Consider the following 24,833-nt stretch of genomic DNA (forward strand, 5'->3'; position numbering starts at 1 on the left):
ACTGGGTTTAACTTTAGATAATGGAAAAAAAAAAGTAGTAAACAAATGTCTTTGAACATTTCTGTGGAACCCTTTTGTATCTAAACAAGGTCACTAGATGAGAAGGTAACAGATTCTATTCCACAACTTGTTCTTATGGGAACTTTTTGAAGCAGTTGAAGGTATGTGGCAATCATGTTGTCCAGACCTAGGAGATCAAATTCAAAATCATGTAGTGGTAGGGATTGAAAAGCTCAGGAGCAATTACTTTTTTTCCAGCCAGCAGAAAAGCTACTGAGAAAAAAATAGACAAGCACTGATCTTCAGAAACCTACTATAAAGCAGACTGTATTTAGAAGTCAACAAGACCTCATGTTCTCAAACAATTTGAGAACTGGCCTATTTCTGCAAACAAACATGACAAATTTGTTCCTGCAAAAGCTTTCCCACTTGCAAAACTCAGTAACGCTACCATGTGCACTACACTCATCATCAAGTATCACTCTCAGGAGTACTCTTCAGAAAGGGAATTTCATAAAACCACCCCAGGCAAGAGCCACTTGGTGAGGAACACACAAGCAGGTTTTTACCACATAACAGGAGAAAAGAAAAACAGAGGTTTTAACTTCTTTGATGTCCAGAGATTTAATAGTTACTCTACACCATTCTGCAGCTGTTCCCTTGTTCATGGCTTTCCATTAACAGAGCAGAGAAAAGCATCAGTCTTATCTATTATTCAACAGACCAAAGTGAAAAGAAAAAATATCAAGAATTAGTTTCCGCAAAATACACAAACAAGCACCCCTGGACCTTCACCATTTCTGAGTTATCCACAAACTGCAGTCTCAGTAGCCAGGCTAAACCTTAGAGAGTAAAATACTAGTGGACTGGAAACAACAAATCTTAGGAATCATACTCCAGGAGTAGAAAATATTAAATTTTTATTTAATCAAATTTAAGGCTTGAGAAAAAATATATTGAAAGTCACTCGGAAAAGCCATCTCAGAAGAGGAGACAGAAGCTCCCCTTCCAATGGCTGAACAATGTTCAAGCAGCATGACAATGCACAGGCAGGAAGGGGAAGAAAGAGGGAAAGATGGAATGGGGAGACAAAACCCAAGGCAATTCTACACAGAAATCAATCGCCACATCAAGCTCCATGGACTGGAAGCACAAGTCTGTCCACATGGCACTGCATGAGGTCACCAAAGCTTAAGACCTCTTGGGAAGAAACATTCAGGTTTTCACAAGGCAACCCAAGGTCCTCTGGTCACAGCACTTTTTTCAGTGCTTATATTCACCCTCCTCTTCATGTGCAGGGAAACTGTGTCCAAATGCAGTTATATTGATAGAAACAGAGGCAGTTGCACTGTCAAACAGACTGACAAATACATACATTGCTTAACAGAAATCAATTGTGCTCATTTCTGAGAAATAAAAGTGATCACATTTAAGTTTGCTTCTCTCAGTCCAGTTCTTCAAGTCTGACCTCATTTGACATCTTCATTAAAAACCTTGGTTCCACTGTAGTGTTTGTGAAGTTGTTCCAAATGCAACAGCTGAAATCTCAACATCAACACTGTATCAAACCTCACTGTGATATCACTGAATTACTTTCCTTTGTGGTTTTAGAGGCAGGCTCACACCCAGCTACTTTTACTGACAAGGCTTTTTTTAGACCGTAACCTAAATCCTTCGCCATGAAGTTACTGCAGGTCCACAGAGAAGGGGCTAAATAAAACTAAGTAGAAAGTATTCCCATTACAAGCCCGAATTTACACTAGCCATGTACGCAGGTACTTCAGAATGTACAGAGGCAAAACAGGATTTTAAAAATGATACTGAATAAGCACAAAGAAGTTTATCCACAGTGGCAAAAAAGAAAAATCACTCCACAGATTTAAAAATCCTCAAGTAAAGTTGAACTTCTCTCGATTTCAGTTCCAAATAACTGAAACACTGATACAAAAGCTGGTGTTAATATGGCTAAAGCCATTAAGAACAACCTGTGGAAATACAACACTTCAGTTAAATTCTGTCTTGCATGCAAACAGTACTTCAAAAAGAAAAAGTATTACTTCATCTTCAGTTAACTTGGTAAGATTTGCAGACCCTGGAATCCTAATCTGTAATGATGGCTCCTGTCAGCAGCTAATTTCAGTGCATGAACTCCACAGCCATCTTTGACACCGGGATGATTTTCACCAAACTGCTGAAATTCCTTCCTAGCACTAGGAACTGACAGTGCCAAAAACTAGCAAAGGGAAATGTACTCCCTAGCTGGCATTTTCAGTGCACTGTTTTATGAATAAGAAGTTACAAATCAGAAGCATCCTTCTCCCATTTTACATATATCAGATTATCACACATAACCTTAACCAAGCAAGTTGGTTGATGAGGTGTTGCAAAGTTTCAAGCACCAGAATTTAAAGCAAAGTTTGCTCTGCTGCTTGCAAAGTCGTAGTACAATCACACACTCCTGGCTGTTTCCTCATGGATCAGATTCAACAAATAAGTAATACAGACCTCACATTCAAGGCTTTACAGAAGAAATGCCTCTTGCTCTCCCCTCAGTGATCTACTGCTATGGTTTTCTTGTTGTATACCAAAGTTAAAAGAGTCACAGTGTACTTCCAGCTATTTTACTTTCAGGTTTTCAGATGAGTTAATAGCAGACTACCCTCTGCTACTGTAAGGAAATCAGCCATCCTTAGACAAAGCTTCCTTTTCCTGTTGTGTCTCAATCACTGACCAGAAAAAGAACTATGAAAGCTGAAGTACACATGAGGACTGTCTGAAGTGCTTCACAGATTGCAAGCTAGAAGGATGCCTGGACAATCAACCAGACACAAAGATTCTTACTGTTGATCAACTTTTGCCAGTGAAATGTTTGTTAATACATGCATAATAGAAAAAAAGGACATAATATATTTAAAAGTTTGGCTTCCAAAGAAAGCCATATACATTAGAAATACAAGTATTAAATCCTTCAGGCACACTACATGTAGTAAAATATCATTATAAAAATAGATACTTTTCTAAAATTTACACTGTGTTAGGCACTGTAAATGAACCTGCTCTCCCTGAAAAACCTGGTGTCACTGGAAGCAGTAAACGATGTTAGTTATATGGCCCACAGTAAAACTGACAGCTACAGCTACTTCCAAGAACTTTTCAGACACATACCTTTACCTTAAAGCTATGGATACACCACCACAGTCTTATAGAAAAGACTTGAACTCCTACTGAACTACAGATCCATCTACTAACCCCCACAAAGGGAGGACTGGAAGAAGAGTTTCATTTTCTCTAGATTAAAATAAAAACCCTGACATAGGAAGGACTAGTTCAGCTTCATGTAGAAAATGACTGAAGAAATCATTCTGGTTCACTGTATTTTGATTCACATTTGAACCATGAACCAGGCAGAATTGATAATTCAATAGCTTTAAAGATGAGTTAAAAGTTCAACTTAAACTTTTGCTAAATCTGTACTTCCTTACTTAAAAACATACTTCAGTAAGGATTAACACTGAATTTGTAAGTCTTTCATCAGTCCTGGTAGTGGCAGTTGAGACTTGTAAAGATCAACATAGCAGTTGTGAGAGAAACTACAGGAATAACAAAAGCCATCAACAGCTAGCACAGCATGCTTGCTACCTACTGAAACAAGCTGCATTTTGAAGTATGTGCAGACAGCACTTTTTAAAGATATTACTGATCATTGAAAGGATAAGCATTTTTAAAGAGGTTTTTCTTCTATAAATAAAGAATATTTACATTATTCTCAGACAGGAAACAGCATGAGGGCTTTATACCCTCTTGCCTGAAACGGAGATTTGTAACACATAATGCTACAGATAGTCAGATTTTTCCCATCCTGGGAACTGGCTTGCATTTTTCAAAACAGAGTGGGGTTTGCACAACCAAGAATCAATTAAAGATCTAGACAGTTTGTGATTTTTTCCCAATTTCCAACTATGGTTGCTGGATATCTTGCCAAAAATGACTGGATAAGTCTACTGTAGAGATTAATACGATTGCAAGATTCTGAAGAAATCAACATGCGACATTTGAAAAGATTATATTTTAAGACAGATGACAGGAGTGAAGACAGGACAATCTTCACAGCAATCCTTCAAGGAAAGGGCTTACAGCAGTTTCATGTCTCCCTGCTACAGTCTTAAAATCTGTTCTGCCAACGTCTTGGGAAATTACATTTCTTCCTCAGAGAACAACGCTGGTGCACTGAGTTGTCTTGTTAGAGAAAAGGTAGACAGTGTGCATTTGGCAATTCTTTTGTAACAGCTTCAAACAAAAAGCATAAGCAGGGGAAAAAAAATCCACATAAGGCTTTTAGCAACAGGAGTATTTCATGGTCCGTGCATTTCTTCCACCTTGGTGTCCAATCAATAGTCTCAAAATAGATTGTTTTGCAACATGTGTCTGCTTTCGTATTCAGAAGGCATTACTTGCTTTTACAGCTTCAATATCAGAAATCAATGTCCTGGCTAGGAAAATCCCAAAAATCTAAAAAGATAAAAAAAAATACCATTTGTGAGATAAACTTGTAATGTACCAGTCTGTAAGATGTTTGTTTGCAGGTTCAGATATCATTTCATAGCCAAGATCATCCATCAAAGCATAGCTATTACTAAGTAGTAAAGGCAACAGAACCTTGCAGGTAATAAAACTCATGAGAAAGATGCTTTCATGTAAAACTTCAGCAGCATTCAAAATAATAAGCTTCCAGATGCCTTAGAGCTAGAAGAAATCCACTCATCCACTAAGTTTGAGCGTCATAAACACCCATGCTTGCCTATTGCTAAAGCTACAAACCAGACATTTTCATTCGTTCCACAATTTTGAATAACAATCCAGTCAGTTTTCAGATCAATTTTTTTAAACACAGACAGACTGGACAATTACCTGTACTAAAATGAAATTATTGTCACAGACAGCAGTAAGAGAAGTCCCAGATTTCTCAGAGACATTTAAATTTGAAATTTTAACATTCATGTCAGTTCTCAGGGAAATCTTCCTTTACAAATTGAGGATAAATTTGTAACTCAGCCAATTTCCTGTAACATTCTTACAAATAATATAAAACTGGGGTGAAGTTTTGGAAAGCTAAAAGATTTCATTTAAATGTAGTCAGGTCATGTCTAATTCTCAGTCCCACCATGAAACAGCTTAATGCACAAGAAAGACCCAATTGGAAAACACAAGTAACTGAAAGTGGTTTCACAGAGACTAGGGACATGAATAAAGAACAACATTGTCAAGTTATTGTCAATCTACACAGTGCAAAAAGATCAAACTTCAAGTTTTGACCATCTTCCTAACAAAAGATCCTGTTCTTAGCACAGCATTTCTCAAACCCATGGAAGCATTATCACTAGATAATGATAAACAAGTATCAAACCCTAAGCTACAGAGGGCACTATTACCAGGGCTGGAGAAAGATATTTTACCAGCACTCTATACTCCACTCCTGCCAATTACATGGAAAATACTTTCTGTAGCAGATTTACAAGTTTATTTCCCACTGAAGGAATTTCATAGCAGAGAAATTAATGTAGTGCAAACAACTGCCACAACAAAAGCAAGATCCACCTTGACAGCTGCAATCTAACATGCTTTACTGAAAATTTTAGCTCTCTCTTTGATGTACCAAGCACTGATGAGGCAATAGAAGTCACAGTGACTTTCATCTGGTTCTGCTAACATCGCATTTGCAACCTGGTCACCTATTTCCCTGCTCTTACATTCCCAACCTTTGTGAGCAGCATGCTACACCCACTTACAGCCGGCTGAGGTAACCCTAGCATGAAGGACAAGGTTGTATCTTAATCATTTCTGGTTTGGGATAGAAGGCTGGAGTTCAGATCTACTGGAACAGACAGCAGAACCCCCCTCCTTCATGACATTAAAACACAAGTAGTATTTTATATAATAATCATATATTGTATATGACTACGTTAATATTACAATATATATATCAATTATCACACACTGTATTATGAATACACTATTTTTATAATGACCTTCACTGCTTCGAGCAAGAGGTATTTTCACACTAACTCCCCTTTACTATAATTGCTGTTTCTGCCATATTCTTCTTGTAACTTAAAAAATCCATATTCAAGATATTTATTTTACCTCTGTCCATAACTCCTTTTACCTTCAGCAGGTCTATCTGCAAACACGTGCAAACATGACTTTTTTCAAAGAATCATAATAACAACAACTAACCTGGAGCAGTGAGATAGCTATGAAGACACCTGCAACAATGTAGATATTTCGGGGCAACCAAGCTTCAAGTGCATGAATACATCCTTTGACAAAAATCTGATCATCCCATTGATTTTTGCTCTGAATATAGAAAGGAAAAAGAAGAATATTACTTTTCTGCTCCAGTTTATAATAAGATCAATCACATGATCTAGCTAAGCTAGTGTTTTGTTACTTTTGCAGTCAAGTTTTAAACCACACTTCAAAAACAGACATTTGGATCAGGGAGTGCCAGACATTGATATTCATATCTTCCTGAAAATCCTGTTATTAGAACACTGTAGAATTATCAGTTAATAGACTAGCAGATAATAGATCAGCAGTGTTAGACTATTAAAATTGATAATTGAAATGCACACTTGAAATCCCAGTCCTACCCCTTTTTGAAACACACCTTCCCCTTCACCTGTTTTATCACTTGTTTTCTCTACCCTCCCACAGTACAAGCTTCTTTAAACGAAGGACAATGTCTACCTTGCTCTACTTGTAGTATGATGTAGCCCAGTAAATTAGCTCCTAGAATTTTGAGCTGACACATCTAATCAGCAATCCCACCATTTTTATAGTTTTGCCTCTGCAGGCCCAGAACATGACAGACAGCATCTTACCTTCTTTCTGATATCATAGCCACACTGTGTATTCACAACTTTTTGCTGCAAAGCAAAACAGATTTTAAATAAATCAATTGAATTCTACTCACTTCTGTTCACAGCAAGGTTTTTTTTAATATTCATAAACATATCAGAATTGTCAGAGCCACCCATTTTAAGAAGCATTTTTAGCAAAACCAAACAAAGCCCTAGCAGAATACAAGAAAATTAATGACAAAGCAAAGATGTGTACTAGCAAGATGATATCCTGCACCAGAAATCTCAGCTGCTTTATCACTTGGCATTCAACTAGCAACTTTTTAACATGAAAACTGCACTGCCAGCACACAGGTAAGACATGTGCATTTACAAAATGCATAGTAAGTTACATTGAAATATTAACAATAGAATCTCACATTAAACAGATTTAAGCATCCTTTTGCCTCCTTAAATACAGCACCAGCAACAGAAAAATGTGCAGCTGAACAGTACTGCTCCAAACTAAACTAGAAAATAATTACTGGGCAATCTGACTATGGAATATATCCCTGACAAAGGTTTTCCTTGGCTGATTTCCAATACAATCAGAAGCCTATATAAGGTATTAAATATAACAATGGCTATCTCTCAGCACAAGGATCGCTGGACAAATTTTGAGTTGTAAGTATTCCCACTAATAATACCATAAAGCACTACGTGTTAGCTCCTACCTCCACATTTTGGTACCTGCTGTAAGGCTCACAAAGTCAAACTTTACTACACAAATTAACCAAAAAGCACTTATACCTTCCCAAAATCAAGGACTGACCCCGAAACTTTAAACTTCATACATGAGCACTTTACTAATTACTGACAAACAAGCAGCAAATGGAGTTAGTCCTGCCTGTCTGGCAGAGGGGTGGTGAAACATTAATCCTAACTGGGGCAAGCACAGTGCTTCGACAGTGAGCACAGCTCCTTACAAACCAGGTAACAAAGGCCAGGGATGCAAGGAAACAACACACTGGGAATAAAAAAAATGTCAGCCACCACTACTTCAGATCCAAACCATACTAAAATAGCTTGAATTCCTGGAGACAATACATTTTCAGCTGTCTAACAGGTTGCCACATTTGGACTCTAAAAAGAACGCAACAGAAACACAGTTTGCCTGCGCAAGAGTAATTTTTGGTCATTTAGGACATCTCAAAGCCCTTCAACACCTTATTCAGGAAGTACTTCCTGTCATAACTTTACAACCTCAGAGCAAGAACAAAGCCAGGAAACAACTTACAGCAGGATCAGGTATGCAACAGGAAAAAGGAACTCCGCACTTCTCACGACTCTTGCTTTCACTCTTGCAGTCAAAGTATATGTTAAAGTCCCAGTCTTCTGGACCTTGGGCACCACAGCAGTGGTTCTGCAACAGATGAATACATTCCAGAAGTTTGTTCAGTGGATAAATCATCTCTAAAATACCTCTAAATAGTAAGAGCTTGCTTACAAATCGTCACCATGCTTAAGTCTATGCAGAATCAACAACAACAGCAGAGTAAAAAAAATGAGTAGTCACTAACAGGGCTCTATGAAATCAAAGCAATATGTCTGGAATACTGCTTGTGGAAACAGGTGTCAGCATGTCAAGCAAAATCAGGAAAATTATCACTTTAGATGTAATTGTCAGATACAATCAGTTCCATTACTAAATTTTTTTATGAGAAAGTTTTTTCTTAGGGAGCAAGGGAAAGGGGAGCAAATGAGAAAGGTCAAAGGCAGATGCATGCCTGCGAGAGCTTCCACAATGGACATCAGAACAAGCCTGGATCTCAGGATATCTTCCTTCCCCACTGCTTTCAATACAGAAGGAAGAAAACCAGCACATCTAACACAGTACTATTAGCTACAAAATATTATAATTCTGTAACAAAAATGAAAATTTTAAAATCCACATATTCTCCTAGAAGACATCAAAGTGGCAGGATTTGAACTTACAATTCTCTGTAGTGAATCAATGATGTTCTGGAGATCAATGTCATCTCGGTAGGATTTAATGTTATTCTCAAAGAATTCTTTTACCCTGTCCCTCACCCAGTCCTGGAACAGGAAAGCCATAGCTGCTACTGCCATCTCCAACAGGAATATAAACACAATTGTTCCACAGAACTGTAAAAAAAAAAAAAGTCCTAAATCAGAAAATATGAATTCATTTTGAATGCATCCCTACACCACCAGAAACAGGCACAGAAAATTAGGTTCAAATTTTGCCTCAGTACAGACACTGAGGGCACAATGAGAATACAAGGTAAAGAAATGCCCAAGAGACAGTTATCCTTTTATTTTTGTCACCTGAACTTGACAGTAAAAAGAGCATCAGACACAGTCATTATGCACAGCAGTGAAAGTATTAAGAAATGAGAATCTGTAAAACACAGGGCTAAAAAATCTTGATATTACCTCTTGGATTGTTTCTAATTTTATAATTTTTTTTTTTATAATTTTTTGGCCAGCTTAACTGTTTTCAGATCTAAAGCAAAGAAGTAGCCTCAGTATAAAAACAATCATTTAAGAAATTTCACACCAGTCACTAAGTCCCAAAGTTTCGTCCACCCAACATCTACAAGAAACTTTAACGTTTTAAGGGATTTTGTTCCACTATGATATATTCTCTCAGTAATTCCTAACTGACTAAGCATGTTCCATAACATCACAGTGTTAGATTCTGATATATGTACTATAACATCACTGCAGAGCAGAACAAATGGAAAAAGGGAAGGAGGAACATGTTCCACAAAGAGGAAAATACACAGGCTGGAATCACCCCTGCCTTCAATACCACTACTCAGAGGTTTGTCAAGGCAGCAAGTTTACCATATACTTTGTCACAAACCAAATTCTATAATTAATTAGCTGGGTTTGCTCCCAGTTCATCATTTGCAGCTTTCACACGTATACTTCCCTCATATAATGATGTTACTTACAAACTTCAGCAGGCAGATGTTTTCCCTCAGTGCTCCCACACAACCAGCAAATCCCAAAGTAAACATCACTATTCCCACCACTAAGACAAGCACCACTGGGTCCAGACCATGAAGACCAGTCACCTTTGTCAGATCAGACAATACACCCTGAAGGAAAAAACCAGAACAGAATGTGACCACTACAAGCATGTTACTCATTGAGCATTCCTTCTGGATGACTTCCACATGATTCCGAATGAACTGGTTGCAAACCCTTGAACTTGCCAACAGTGACACCAACAAAAAAAGTCATGTTGTAAAATTGTTATTGACAACACCAATTTTCTTCAGCCCAGCAGAGGAAGTATTAAAGTTATAGCTAACAATTCTTTTAATAAGTCAGTTTCTCAGATTACATCCTCCTAGGTCTATGTGCCAAACAGAATTCCACAAGATGGTGCCAAAAGCTCAGTACTATCACTGAATGTTCATTTAGCTTCAAGGCAAAAGAATTAATGTTTTATATTAACTTGAAATGCATCAATCAGAAGGGCACTCCAATATCATGGTCTAAAAAAAAAAAACTTAAGAAAAATTTTCCAATCCTATTGTTTAAGTGGCAGAAAGGGAGAGACATTCTAAGGATAAAGCACCTTATGGATGGTATTTTAAAGAGGTGAACAATCTTGTTCTGGTTTTTGAGGAAAGCAGACTTTTCCTCTCATTTTAGTTACATCCCTTCTAGTGTCAAAGAGTCTTAGTTATCCCTCCTCCAAACTCAAAAATATAGAGGTATAGTCTAAACTTTTCACCTTTTCAACCCCAATAAAAATTCTTACACCAAAAGGTGTCCCTATATTTGGAATTTGCCAAACATAGAAGCAATGCTTTTTTTGTTAACTATCAAGAAACCACTTATCTTGACAATAACCTTTGCTATGAAGCCTGTCTACCTAGATTTCTAAGCCTATGTGAATGTAATGCTAGCACAGTGAAATCCTTCCTTATAGTTTCTAGATTAGCTTTTAAAAAGTTATTACACCAGCTACGATTAAAATTCCATCAAATATACATAACAGGATTCTCATGTGATGTGCAATAACAAGATGGAACATGCAGAAGACAGAAGGGGCAAACAACTGAAACTCTTCATGAGAATCCTGTTATGTATATTTGATGGAATTTTAATGTCATGTGTATTTGCAGGGACATCCAGGCAGCCTTGCAGTTGTCTGAGTGTTTATTATACAACCATCACCAATACACAGAACAACTTAAGGAAATATTTTCATTTTAAAACAAATAACAAAAATCAACACACACCACAATATCCCATCATCACATGTTTGCTACTTGTTTTCCTTTATAAAGTATATTCTCAAGCTAACCATGTTTAGTGTAAGAGAAGTATCAGAGACACTTGAAATAAGATGCCTAATTCCATCAACAGAATTCTCATCTTTTTACCCAGGTACTTGTGCTAGAGTTAAGTGCAAAGAATATACATCCTAAGACAACACCTTGGAAAACTCCATTCCACTTCTTATTCAACTGCTCACTTAAAAAATAAAATCTTCAAAATACAGCTTCAGAAGAAAATGTGCCCTTCGAGAAATTTCATCAGCTCAAGACACTGATTAACACTGATCACTACAGTGATCCACAGGACTTCATCTTCTTTCATAGCATCTTCCATAACAGATTATGTCAGAGCTGATAATTTGGCAACAGCAAGACAGTTGTTTTTATGAAAACTGGCTGATGGGATGAAAAGAAAAAAAATAATTGAACTGTAGAACTCAGAATTGCCTTGCAACAGCTGGTGACTAACAGCCGGAACAGGCTATTAGAAAATGGTCCTAGTTTGTTGATAATATGTTACCAGTCACACATTCCCATTCCTAAAAAGAAGTTAGACCTCACAGTTAACTAACAAACTTGGGTCTACCTGGTTAATTATGAGAGTCCCACCTAATCAAACCTTGACTCAGACCCCACAGTCAAGAAACACATGCCAAGATCAGACAGGCTAATGCAGTGTCCTTGTAGAACCAACATGCTGTGAAACCAAACACGGTGTGACCAGGATGCCGAAACATTCATAACTATTGCCAGCCATCTCCTTCCCACACCAAACTCAAGCTTTGTTTTCAGATAATCTCATTTGCTCAAGCAATATCTTTTGGAAGAAAACTTCCTCTGATCAAAGCATGTTATGAATAGAAGTTGGCAGGAACCGGGCTTTATTATTCAACCTCAGATGTCACTGGTTCACCACAGCTTTGTCATGTTCACACATAATGTTTATAATATGCTCTTTGAAAAAGAAGATTATGGGGATTTTGCCTAAGAGAAGATGTTAAGTCAAAAATTCTGCAGGAAGGAAACAAGAGAATTAATTTAGAAAACTCTCATCTCACCTTACCCATTTCTCTAAAGACACTCCTGCCTGTGCCATCTGCACCTGGTACAAACTCTTCGAAGCACAGGCTGTCCTTTACAACACAGATTTCCTCAGGTACACAGGAATGCAGTCTGATACCTGCAGTCAGTGTCAGACATTCCATAACAAAATTCACACCTTAAGTCTTTCAGTCACACCAAACAGTGATTTCTCCATGATCTTGAAGTCCCTCTAAACAATAGTCTTAATTTGAAAACTGACTGCTCCCTCTCCATTTGTTATTAGCCATGAACTTGCTGGAATGAATTTAGGTTGACTAGCCTCTAGTTTCCCAGATCTTCCTTTGTGTCCTCCTTGAAACTGTTTTAACAACAGAAACCATTTTCCTGATAAGAGGGCTCAGTGTTACTCACCTTGTTTCTACCAGCAGTTTACAATAATTCACTCTTAGTGACTTTTGCAGTATCTTTTGTGTGACAGATACTGACTCTTAAAATTTTATGCAAGTTAATTTTTACATGACTGCTCAGAATAACTAAAGCCAGTTACCAAATCATAAGGATAGGCCAATTAGATACACCAGTTAGAGAGACTGGATTTGACTCAATCAAGTAACAGGGGTCAGAATGGTAACATTTTTCCACATAGTATTTTCAACACTTCTCACAAACCAGCAGTCCCATTTCAACATACTACCAGCCAAAAGAGAAGCACAGGATTTATAGCCAGAGAAAAAGACTGCTGAAGAAATAATCTGAAGCATAGTCCTAATGCAAAAAGAAAAGAGACAAAACCAGAATAGATCTAATGTACTTCACATTGTGGTAATAGACAAGATGTTCAGAACTCTTCCACCACCTGTAGTTTATCTTTGGGTTAACCACAGCAGCACAATTTCTGCAGTGTTTTTCTCTTACTTCCCACCTGTTGTTCACCAAGATGTTTATCTGTAAAACACAGGCACTATTGGCTGAAAAATGGTACTGCTATGAAAGACTGAAAACATGGCACTGAACAACTGACGTAAAAAATAATGAACAGATTTCACAAGCCATTCAGAAGTTCAAAACCACAGGAAAGGCTTTGAAGCACTTACTTGCAAGACACCACAGAAAGCAGAACAGGCTCAGGCAAAATTTATCAAATAAAGACCAAAAGAGTCTGTCTTTGCCTTTTAGTAACTTCAGTGTACCATGAAGACAATTTGGCAAATGGAGGTAAGTTGGGAGATATTAGCCTCCAGCCACACAGATCCTATGTGCTTGTCTACAAAACAGAAGACTGTATGAACATTAGAGAACACAAATTCAAGACAAGTTTAACATTCCCCTTAAAGGGTTGGAAAGAAAATTCTTTTGTAACAACAAAACAGGAGGTAAATGCATTTATGTGTCGAGATAGGTTGCTTACTATATAGCAATGATAGCACTAATCTAGTTACAAGAATGTGTGCAGGCACATAGGGAACAGGGATGAGCAGAATAAATACCTCAGAATTAAGATCATCATAAAACTCACTTCCAGAAAGCAGAGGAATTCCAGAACCTCTCTGTATGTGGATAGCTGCTGTGTATAACCATTTCAATTAAGGAAAAGTGAACTTATGATGGTAATTGAAGTCTTACTACTTAGCAGCAAAACTGAACAGTGAGGGCACCTGCCCTCCACTCCTGATTGAGATGCAGATCAATGAATCTAGTAATGGTCACTTATACCTACTGCTTGAATTCATTACGTCCATGCTTTTACATTCATTCAAGGAGTTGAACCATTCATTGCCATACCTGCATCATTCTCTTTTCTTGTAACAGAAGAACTGAGTACATGTGCACACAACTTCCTTCAACTGAGGAAGTTTTTTAGCTACAAGAAACCTTTGCTAAAAACAAGAGTTATTCAGCTACATCAAGTTCCGCAGTTTTGTTCCTCTACGTGGAAACACAATCACTTAAGCACTCCATGGGGAATAAAGTGGACAACAGATGGCCAACAGACTGGGACCATCTTTCTGAAGTATTTCAAAGATGCACATTTAGATTTAGTGGTGCTGGTTTTAATATAAAGACATCTCATGCTCTTTACAAATATGTTTGTAACTAAAGGAGGTGGGTAGAGAAACATCTATTTCAGGAAACATGCTTTTGAAAGAGCACCTGTTCATCGAGGCTAAATTCTCCCTAGCATCCTGCTCTTACAATTTCATAAAAAAGCTCTGAATATCAAGGGTCACAGCTTAATTCCTGATCAGGGACAAGAAGCAAATTCCAACTAAACTCAGTTTAGATTATTTGAACATGGTCCTGAGCTCAGATGCTACATTTAACCTTTGCTGCTTCCTGAGGAAGTAGTTTTACTGGAGCAGGAGGGGGCAGCCACTGAAGTAAGACCAATCGTTTCTACTCTTACCTTTTCACTCCATGCCCAAAGACCAGCTGCAAGGAAGGCCACTCCAGCTAGCTAAAGTTTAAAAAAAAAAGAAAAAAATTAATTAGATGCACTAATCAACCACATTCTCAAAAAACTTAGCCTGTAGCACTACTGCTCAAGTAAAACAAACATTGTAATTTGAGACAATAGTAATGGAACACTCCTCCCCATGAGTCAATCTTTTACAAAAATTATTTGAAGGGCATTTATTCCACAGCATTTATGCATTTTATCAACTACTTTCTAAAAAGTATTACAATTTGATTCTTCATGATTACTCAAGAAGCACACAGTACTTAGCTGACAATCCCACACAGTAGCATGCAAGTGGGATTTATCCTTGTCCCAATGACTTGCCATAAAATGTCTGCCTGCACACCAATGAAGATGTCAGAATATTTAATGCATTTTGAGGTTATTCCCTATTTAGACATTTAATAGTACCAACATTATGGCTATGACAGTAGCCATGCTTGACTCCTTGTAACTTCTCAATGTCAAGGCTCACTATATTAGCCTCTTTCTGATTAGGTACAGTTTGTCTTCTGAATCCTTACCTTGTTTAAGCCCATCTGAATCAAGCTAGATGAATGGTCCATTTGCTTACTTTCCATAAGCACCAAATCTGACAACAAACCCTCCACTGATTCATGTGTTTGTATAATAAGCACTTCTGAATTATATTCACCCAAATGAAGCAAGAGTTCCTTATTCTAACATTCACTCCCTTTCTCCAATGCTCAGGCAGCTTGTTTTTAACATCCAATTTCAATAATCAAACTAAAATGACCTCTCTATAATCCAAGGGCAGCTCTTCCTCATTACTTAAAAAGCATTCAACCCTGCTATGGCCTCATGGCTCTCTACAACTACCTGAAAGGACATTGTAGTGAGGGGGATATCAGTCTTTCCTCCCATATAATAAGTAACAGCACAAGAGGAAATGGCTTCAGGTTGCACCAGGAGAAGTTTAAAGTGAATATTAGGAAATATTTGTTCCCTGAAAGGGTTATCAAAGCATAGGAGCAAGTGGCTTAGTCACCATTCCCAGATATATTTAAAGGATGCACAGACATGGCACTTAGGGACATGGACTACTTGGCAGTTTTGCCAACAGCTGAGTTTGATCTTAGCCATCTTTTCCAGCCTAAATGATTTGATTATTCTGTAGAGAGGACTGAGGTTGCCTCTCCAGTGCCAAGCCTTACACACATTGAAGAGTAAAACTCCAAAACTGAAAAAACACTTTAAATAAGAAACCCTCTTCTCTAGGAAATGCAGCACCTCCCATGAACTAAATGGGCATCACAGGCAATTCCCTACAGCACAGGCAAGAGGCAAAAATGGAACCCTCTTAAAGAAAACAGATGTGTAGGTTTTGAATACTGCTGGGCTCATGGGCTGCTTGCCCTAAGCTCACTCAGGGCAAGTGAAGATGTTCTGCATTTACTCTGCTGGGGAGAGTGGGGGAAAGCAAAGCCAAAAAGGGCTGCAAGCATCATTCATATTACTCTGTAAAAATTACTCAAATTATGTTAAACACTTCTAAGGAGCAATTATTATATGCCATATTCTGGGTCTTAAACACAGATTAAGCAACCAAAACCACCACTAATACATGGAGTTACAACTGGACAAAGCAGTGCTAAATAAATTGCCAGATGCTGCTTAATAAGCAGTAGCACAATGACTATTCATCTTGGACTCTGAATGGGCTGAGAATACCTAAAGTGATCATTTAGATCAAAGCATAACTTGCAAAACACTATTAAAAACCACATCAATATAAACAGAATATTGACCCAGATTAACCCTAGATCTTAACCAGTGATCTTCAGATTAAAAAAAGAGAGGAAAAGAGTCAGGAATCAAACTTGTATGTCATTAAGTTGCACAGTGCATGTAATTGATGCATCCTTCATCCTTTTCATTCCAAATGCTCCAGGAATGCTGGGAGACAGATGAAGACAGCTGGTATAATTTGTAGTAATCAAGGTAAATTATACAGACAGCTGGATCTTTGGAAACTTTTTCTACAGAAAACGGTGAAAAATAATAAGTGGGAAGACATATTCCACTCTCTGTATACAAATTAAGGGTACTAGAATGCTAATATTGTGCTATTGAATTTGTAACTAGGATGACCTCTTCAGACTGTCTGCTTTTCATTATAATTACCTTCTTAATTAAATTGTAATGGATTTTTGATTAAGTAGATTTTTCACTAGCATGCATTATTCTCACCTTTGAACATGAAGTTTGCTCTCATGTTTTTACAAAATGTCCAGTTTCAAGAAACTATACTATTTTTGCAAAATTATTTCCATAAGCATCTATGCAAACTATCTACAAGTAAAATAGTTTATCAGAAGAAAAATAAACTTAGTCTCATTAAATCAATGCGGATAAATCTAAAACTTAATTCAGCTAAGACAAGCAATTCATAATTTTCACTAGAAGCAACCAAACCAGATACATTGTTTCTTTAGCAAAAATCCAGTGAAGTACGATGTACTTGCAGAAGAAACAAAGCCATCAGCCACTACATTGACAGGTGCAATTACCAAAAAAACCAATTTACAAAGTAAAGTAGTAGTGAAATGGGAAATGAAATGAAATCCTTTTGCTTTAAAGACTTGAAAATCTCTCACTGAAAACTACTGTAAAACACACCGTGGTGAACAAACTAGCTCAGAAGTTAGTGTGACTGAGCATGCCCAGAGTTCTACAGAGAATTAGCACCAGGAAAATACCCTCTCTAACACACTTGCACAGAGGCATCCAAGTGATGGCTACGAGGCAGAGCAGGGAACTGATCCTGCCTAAACTAAAGGCCAAGCTTTAACCTTCTTCAGCTCACTGAACTAAACGGCTGAGTGAATGGGACAACAGGCAGCTGAGAAAAAGCAAGGACAACCAGAAGTGCTCCCGAGGTGAGAGAAGGCTAGTCAGCCATTTCAAAAACGCACTACATTTTGAAATTTGGCTTTCACCAGAATCTGAATGATGTGCAAACATGAACAAACTGGACACCCAATTCACTGCTGTGCTGGAGAGTCATGTAAGCCATATACTGCAGGAAAGGTTAGATGGAAACATACACAAAGCAGCTCAATTGTGTCCCTTGGAACAGGAAATCAAAACACTGTTTACCAGCATTTGGTTATTTCCTGCTTTAGAACTAAGAAATCCACTTTTTTAACATATTGCATCAAACTGTAGGCTCTGCTCAGATGTACAATACTGATGCCAACTCAGTGACACTGTGCCCAAGACACCACTTTTAAGCATTACTCATTTATCCATTCCCAATCACACTTTGAATTCCTGTGATTCCTTTGACTATGCTGTCAGAATCACACTACCAACTGAGAAAACGGGGGCAATTTGTTTCTCAAATGTAGGCAGCAGCTAAGTAATTCTTGCAAGACAACCCTTGCACACCAACTGATTGTGGGTCAGTCTGCTCCTAGGTCTGATCAGGAGCAATAGGAATTGCACTCAGTTTTTGTATATTCTTACAGAGAATACACTTCCCACTCCCTGGATAATCCTATTCTACACTGCAGCTCCACCCACACTGGAGCAATCAGCAGCCTGCAGCCCTTCCTTCCTATCCTTGTCTCTTCAGACTCTTCCTCTCAGAGCCAGGAAACCACCTGGTGGTACATTCTTTCCTCTTCCGGGCACAGCCTTGCTGTTTCAGAAGTTCCTGGAAAACAACATCCTCTGCAAAAGCCAAGAAAATCTTATGCTAACCTGGGTCTTCTCTTATTTTTCAAAGATATGAACTCAGAATTCTTTTCCAGAACAGAAGATTTTTGCCTTTCATCCCCATGTTCAGGGCAAAACACCACATCTCCTATACGATGAGTAACAAGTTCAGGTTTTGTCTCCCATCACCCTTAAGAGTCACACAACTACAGACCTTTAGAAGATAAATTCAGAAGACAGTAGCTAAAAGCTGTTTTGTCCTCTCCTCTCAATTCATGTGGGAGACAGTGAGCTCATATGTAACCTAAAAGGCTTTGGCACAGCACACATGCAATCCTTCACTTCACTGAAAAAGCCATGTCCCAGATGAGGTGCCATTCTCAGACTACCCAAAAAAAACCCTTTCAGCTGGAGGCAAAGCAGCAAGCACCAGAGCTTTCACAGAAGAGCTCACTCAATTGCAGAATGACTCAGAACAGAAAGGTGCCAAAACCAAGCTCTTCACTTGGCATTACTGCAGTCTTTAAATTGCACCACGACAAATGAAGTTATTTGACGAAAAAAACCGAAACGCTTTCAAACACAAAAAGGTCCAGCCTTCTTATCTTGCTCTCTTGCAGCGCTATCTTAACAGCTGCAGTACTGCCTTATCACCACTCATTAACAAGAGTGTACTCAGACAAGCTAAGTCTTGTGAGCATGCTTAAAAAGCAAGGTGAAAATAAAGTAATGGCACATCAAAATCATGCCTAGGAAGGCAGAGCCCTCATTCTCTTTCTTAAAAGAATAGGGAAGTGATAATACAACCCAGCAGTGCACAACTAAAAGCCAGAACCTTCTATTCCCAAGTCACTCACCTAAAAAAGAGAAATACTTCCAAAGAATGAAGACTTACAGATTTCTAAAGGCTGATTACACTGAGCTCACCATTATTAGTCATATTTGCCCTCTTTTAGTTCAGTATTTTGTTTTATCCCAACCTATGTGAACTGTATTTGAAGCATGACACAAACTACAGTAACCACTCACTGAAAAGCTTAAAAAGTCTGTAAATTACTACATCACCACATGCTTTAAAGTTTATACAGTCACTGATGTTATTTTTAGAGCCACAATGGGAAAGTCAACATTTACCTTTAATAAGTAGGACAGAAGAACACATGCAACTATTTACACGCACATAACCTGGCTTGTGCATAAACAGTCCTGAGCTGAGGCACAGGAGAGCTCTAACAGCTTATATGGGCAAAAGGCTCTCTGACATCTATCTAAATCCATCCCTCACACACCTCTAGAGCAGCCATGCTCACCAACAAATGCTCACAAACAAGTTCCCACAAGCACCTGTCCTGTAACCCAAGGAAAGTGAATCAAGATTAACATTCCCTTCTTAAATGCTGCTTGTGAGGTATGGTTACATTTTCTCTTCTGGTTTTGTAGTCCTTCAGTTCTTTTAAGGCACACAGAAAATTTACTCTGTTTCACAAATGGTGAATTTACAGTCATCCCAGGCAGCAGGATTTCAGAGGCTCCTGAATCCTTGTGTCACCTAAATGATTCATGTGTTGCCCATAGAGACATCTACCTTCAACATTTACATAGCTTGTTCTACAGCTAAAGGTGCCAAAAATCTTATCAAAAGAGCTGTAGCTGCACATCATTGACCTGGTCAGCCTGACAACATCAGTAGAAGCCTCAGACTCTTTGCTGAGGAAGCTACCAAGACTACAAGTACCTGTTCAGAAAGGTAGTTCCTCCAGCCAACAGATCAGCTGAAAAACACAGGTTGTATTATGAATTCTCCTCAATTTTTGGCATCTCTTTTAAAGTTTTTCTTTAAAGAACAGAAAAACCTTTAGATCTTCATTCATTTCAAGAGAATACAGTTTAAAAAAAGTGAAAAAATGTAATGACTGCAGAGAAGAAAAAAAGATACAAAATTGATTCCTGTGAAAAAGCAGAGGCAAGTTCTTGACTGTCTTCCCCTTACAGTGAAGACAAAAATTTTCAGTTTTTAAAAGGTGGTCAGAAAGAGTCAGTCATAGACCCCACTTCATGAGACACTAGGAAAAAAAACCAGAAGTCTAGAAGAATCTTAATATATTAATGAACAAGAATGTCAATTTCTCACATATCCCACCAGGAACTGCTGAAGAGCATCCACCCAGTTATGATGTGATTTCCCTGAAAACCAGAACAGTCTGGCAAGTATTACTTCTCAATGCACCACACTGCACTACAGGTACATGGGAATTTGTACAATACAGAAGAAAAGGAACTGCAGAGCTGGTGGCTCGTAAGCACAATTTTTGACCTGTTGCAACACAGAAAATATCATCCTACTGAACACTTGCACTATGCAATATTGCAGCAAATTAACCCTTACTGAAACAAAAGTTTCTACACACCTTTTCTGCCCTGCTATTCACACAAGGATAACTCCCCTGTGGCTAAATGCTGCAGTATCATGTTAGAACATTGCACTAGTAAACAAGAGGTGTTGACAGCAGCAAAAAGTTCTGTGGTTTTCAGCACCTATACCACTAGCACTGGACAAGTCGCTGTATCAACACTTACCCAGGCCTACCCATGCCTTTCCATGACTGCAGTTCCTATGACTTCAGGTGCAAACTCTTAACATTTGACCTGAAAGCTCCAAAAGGAATTATTGAGTTGATCTGAACTGCATCCTCACCTTCCCCTCACAGATATCTTAATTCTTTCTAGTGCAACACTATGCATTAACCTTTAAAGAGCCTTCTTTTCCAAGGCAGGTGCCATTAACCTTAACCATCATACACATCTAAAACCACACTTCTATTGTTGCACATTTTCGCATTCACAATTCTAAACAAATACTATAGGCAGGTTAGTCCATAGCAAAGTATTTCAAGACTGTATCAGACAATTCAGCTGCCCACAGAGCAGACATGTACTGCCAGCGGCTGACACGTCTGAGGCAGCTCCTTTCTTTTCTTCTGCATAGTGTATTTACAGCTACATCACCCAACAAAGATCAAAGATGATCTGAAAGGAAACATTGTAAGAGGATATTCTTTTAACAGGGAAGCACTTAAATAAGATGGATACTGAGTCCTCACATTTTCAATAATAATTAATTTCTCACATAGGATAAGCTGCTTCAATTACAAAACGTCTGGGGCATACTACACATCAGTTTCCTGCTTTCAGGCAACTATTTCAACTTGCTCTCTTCAACAGAGTAATGAAGTTAATAAAATTGAGCTATGCCTAAACTATTTCAGTCTCTACATTTTGTACTCACCCAAAAGACAATGTTGTAGCTGAAGAGCAAGTATTTGTACCAACAGCTGACTTCTGCATTAGAATATCGGTAATAGTGCATCTTCTATAGCACAGCGTCTGCACAGAAAAGAAAGAATGACAGGGATTAGGTAAAGATTTCAAAAATAATGGATTTTTTTTTAGGTCTCTCTTGTTCTGTTGAGAAAGGGAGTACAGTAATCTGTACCATATGCCATCCAGAGTTATTTCAAAGTCAGTTCAAACTTCCACTGACCCTACACTTCCCTTTCAGTATTTGTTGCTTAATAATCCTATCTTTAAGCACCCTAATGTTGTAACAGGGCGGGCACACCCACAAAGGAAACTCACTATACAGTTAGCCTAGGAAGATCTACATCAGCAAGTTGACATTCATCTGCCTTCTCACTCTTTCAAAACCGTTTTACTTCTGCAGATGGCTGCTTGGACTTATCCACAAACCCTGTGGATTGCACATCCAGCAATCCAGCTAGCAGGACGTCCAAAGTGATTACCTGGAATCTCTCAGTGTCTGTGGATTGCTAAATACAATAGGTAGCTGTACCCAGCCTCTTCCATACTTGCCTTTACCAGATCATCTCCTGTAAGGGGTTTTATATTCAAGAACAGAAGTCCCACCATTCAAAACCAATCTGCTCTGTTGGAGTTTGGTTTGCTTCCTTACACACACTAGAAGGATAAGGTTCAATTGCAACTCTTGCCCAAGTATTTCAGAGAACTACAGCTGTTCAGAGTATCATAACTAAACCACCTCTGCAGAAATGCCATGCATAAGAAAAACAGAGAACAAGCTGTTAAATTCAGAGCAGGAGCGAGCACTTGCACAGCCCTCACATTCTGGACTGCTGAGTGCTGCCTAACACAGACAAGCAGCGTTTCAACCCTCCACTTCCTTGACGGCAATGTCAGTGAAAGGTTTGCAAAGGCAAGGAAACAGGAATACAGAATTTTCAAACACCTCCTAACTAAGAAAAAGTACTGTGCCACCCTGGTCATTCACAGACAGCATGCAAAAACCAAGCCTACGCAGTAAAGTCTGAAATCCAGACCATGCAACAGACAACTGAACTGCACCACAAGCACAGCTATGAGAAGGTAAACTAGGTTTTTTAGGGTTGCTTGGTTGGTTTTGTTTTTCTAGAAAGGAATCTGCCCCAAAGTATAAAAAAAACCACTCCACCTTAAAGAAGAAACAGAAGTTAGCTTTGAGAATTCCATCCAATACAGACTAGAATGTGAATTAATACTTGAGCTCAGTATTTCTAGAGTTCAGATGTTGTTTTCCATATAATTTTAAACAAACACTGAAAACAAGTTTTCTTCCTTCACCTTACAATTTCTAATGCACACAGTTCATTTATAGCAAAAAACACTTAACTTTTGTTAAAACAAAGGAAATCATACTTTATGGCAGCATAGGCAGTAACTGGAAAGGACCTTCCTACATGTGGCCCAGTCATAACACACAAAATAAGTTTTGTAATTTTGTTACTGACCTTTTCAGCCCATCCAATATTACAGACAAAATTTAGGAACCTTTACAACTGTGACGAATCCTAGCAAAGAACTCTTGCTTAAGCACCATCCTCCTGCTTATCTAAGTCGACAACTGAGAGAATATAAGAGAAGGAACAAAGTTTGGTTTTCCCAACTTAATTTCAGTTTCTAGCTCCAAATTGCAATTTCTATTTCAACAATCAATACTCACACACTTGTATAACTCAGTAATTCTGATGTGCCTGGAGAAAAGAGGAAAGGGAGGCTACAAGAGCAGAATCCTGCTAATCTGAGCAGAGTCCAAGACTCCATTTGCATGAGTGTAATCCCATTTTACAGCAATACACTGGCTGCCAGTACAAATATATTCTCCAGATGCAGACACACTGAGGCTTCCATCACTGCTCTGCTTCCTTCCCTGTGAAAATTAGCAACCTGGTAAAAGACAGGAGTAGCAATTGCAAAATGCTGATAAGGAATGTTGCTTTTGGTGCTGCTACATCTACAAAAGAGAAGACAGTATTTAGCTAGCACATCATTAAATTTCATAAAAATGAGGTTCTGCTAGACAAAGAGGCCTAAAATATAACTTGAGGCAAAAAAGCAAGCACACCATTTCAGGACCTTAAGGATACACATCATCTGAAGACTTACTTTTTGTTAGGTTACCCTCCCTGGCACTGCACTTATATCCAACTGTTCAGTCCCAGCTTCACTCAAACTATTCACAGGAATGAGAGCATTAAAAATATCCTTACTGATAAGCACTACTCCCCACCTACCTCGCTATTATGACCACCAGCTTGCAAGACATTTCTCTACACTTCAAATAGCTGCTAAGATGACCCAGTCAACACTAATCACAGTATTTTAACAGAATGAAAAAGCAAAATACTCCTTTCAAAATACTCACTACTTAATGCTTGGAGATGATTGGGGGGGGGGGGGGGGTATATTACCAGTACTAGCAAGAAGCTGTCCTGTAACAGCAAACAGCTCCTCAGACAGATATTAGCTTCCAAAACATCTGCCTATCTTAAGAGCTGATTTGGCTTGCTCTGTGCTTACCCTCATCAGAATTCTTTTGGTGGTTCTTGAAAGACCACTGAACACTGTATGGCTGGTATGGGAATGGCATGATAAATCTGAAGTGCAGGTAATGTGATTTTTTTTCCCCCCAACACTACAAACAAATGAAGCAGTCCACTCAAGGCTACACAGCTACCTTCCCTGTGTTTATACTAAAAGCAGTCATGTTTCCTAACACAGAAGGCATCTGTTACCAGTCTTGAAATCTGCTATGTCAGTAATTCACTTCATTCACAGCACAGGCTGCACAGCTATGGTTAGGCAATACTAAAAACACTTGGAAGATTAAAGCAGTATGTGGGCAGCACAGACTAATAACATTCTCTACTGTGTTTCAGACAAAGCAAGTCACATTGTGTCAGCTGACAGTTATCACCCACTCACAGCAACAGGAATTTCTAAAAATTAAATACAGAGCACTGCTGCTTTGGTAGAATATAATTTTGTCTTGGTGTTTACAGCTTTAGTGAGGGGAAAAATATAGTCATTCATCAAGAGGCTACTGACGTTTCCAAAGCTTTTCAACACCCACAATTCCACTCTTACCTTCAAAGTGCTACAGCAGTGGTATTCCTAATGTATATTCCTCACTCTAAC

The 24,833-nt window shown here is 38.4% G+C and overlaps 1 protein-coding gene across 1 annotated transcript in view; it reads right to left on the bottom strand.

Annotated features, from left to right (window-relative positions):
* Positions 1-903: 903 nt before the first annotated feature.
* TSPAN14 (tetraspanin 14) overlaps positions 904-24,833 on the bottom strand; it is a 34,721-nt gene continuing 10,791 nt past the window's right edge. Inside the window, exons 2-9 of the mRNA XM_082285789.1 lie at positions 21,631-21,728; positions 14,610-14,660; positions 9,821-9,967; positions 8,835-9,005; positions 8,137-8,262; positions 6,882-6,926; positions 6,235-6,354; positions 904-4,509 (exon numbers count right to left, since the gene is read on the bottom strand). Of these exons, the coding sequence (XP_082141915.1) occupies positions 4,438-4,509; positions 6,235-6,354; positions 6,882-6,926; positions 8,137-8,262; positions 8,835-9,005; positions 9,821-9,967; positions 14,610-14,660; positions 21,631-21,711 (813 nt within the window). The 5' untranslated portion in view covers positions 21,712-21,728 and the 3' untranslated portion in view covers positions 904-4,437. The remainder of the gene's footprint in view (positions 4,510-6,234; positions 6,355-6,881; positions 6,927-8,136; positions 8,263-8,834; positions 9,006-9,820; positions 9,968-14,609; positions 14,661-21,630; positions 21,729-24,833) is intronic.

The sequence above is a fragment of the Coloeus monedula genome (genome assembly GCF_965178545.1).
Source record: "Coloeus monedula genome assembly, chromosome: 8".
Classification (NCBI taxonomy): Eukaryota; Metazoa; Chordata; class Aves; order Passeriformes; family Corvidae; genus Coloeus; species Coloeus monedula.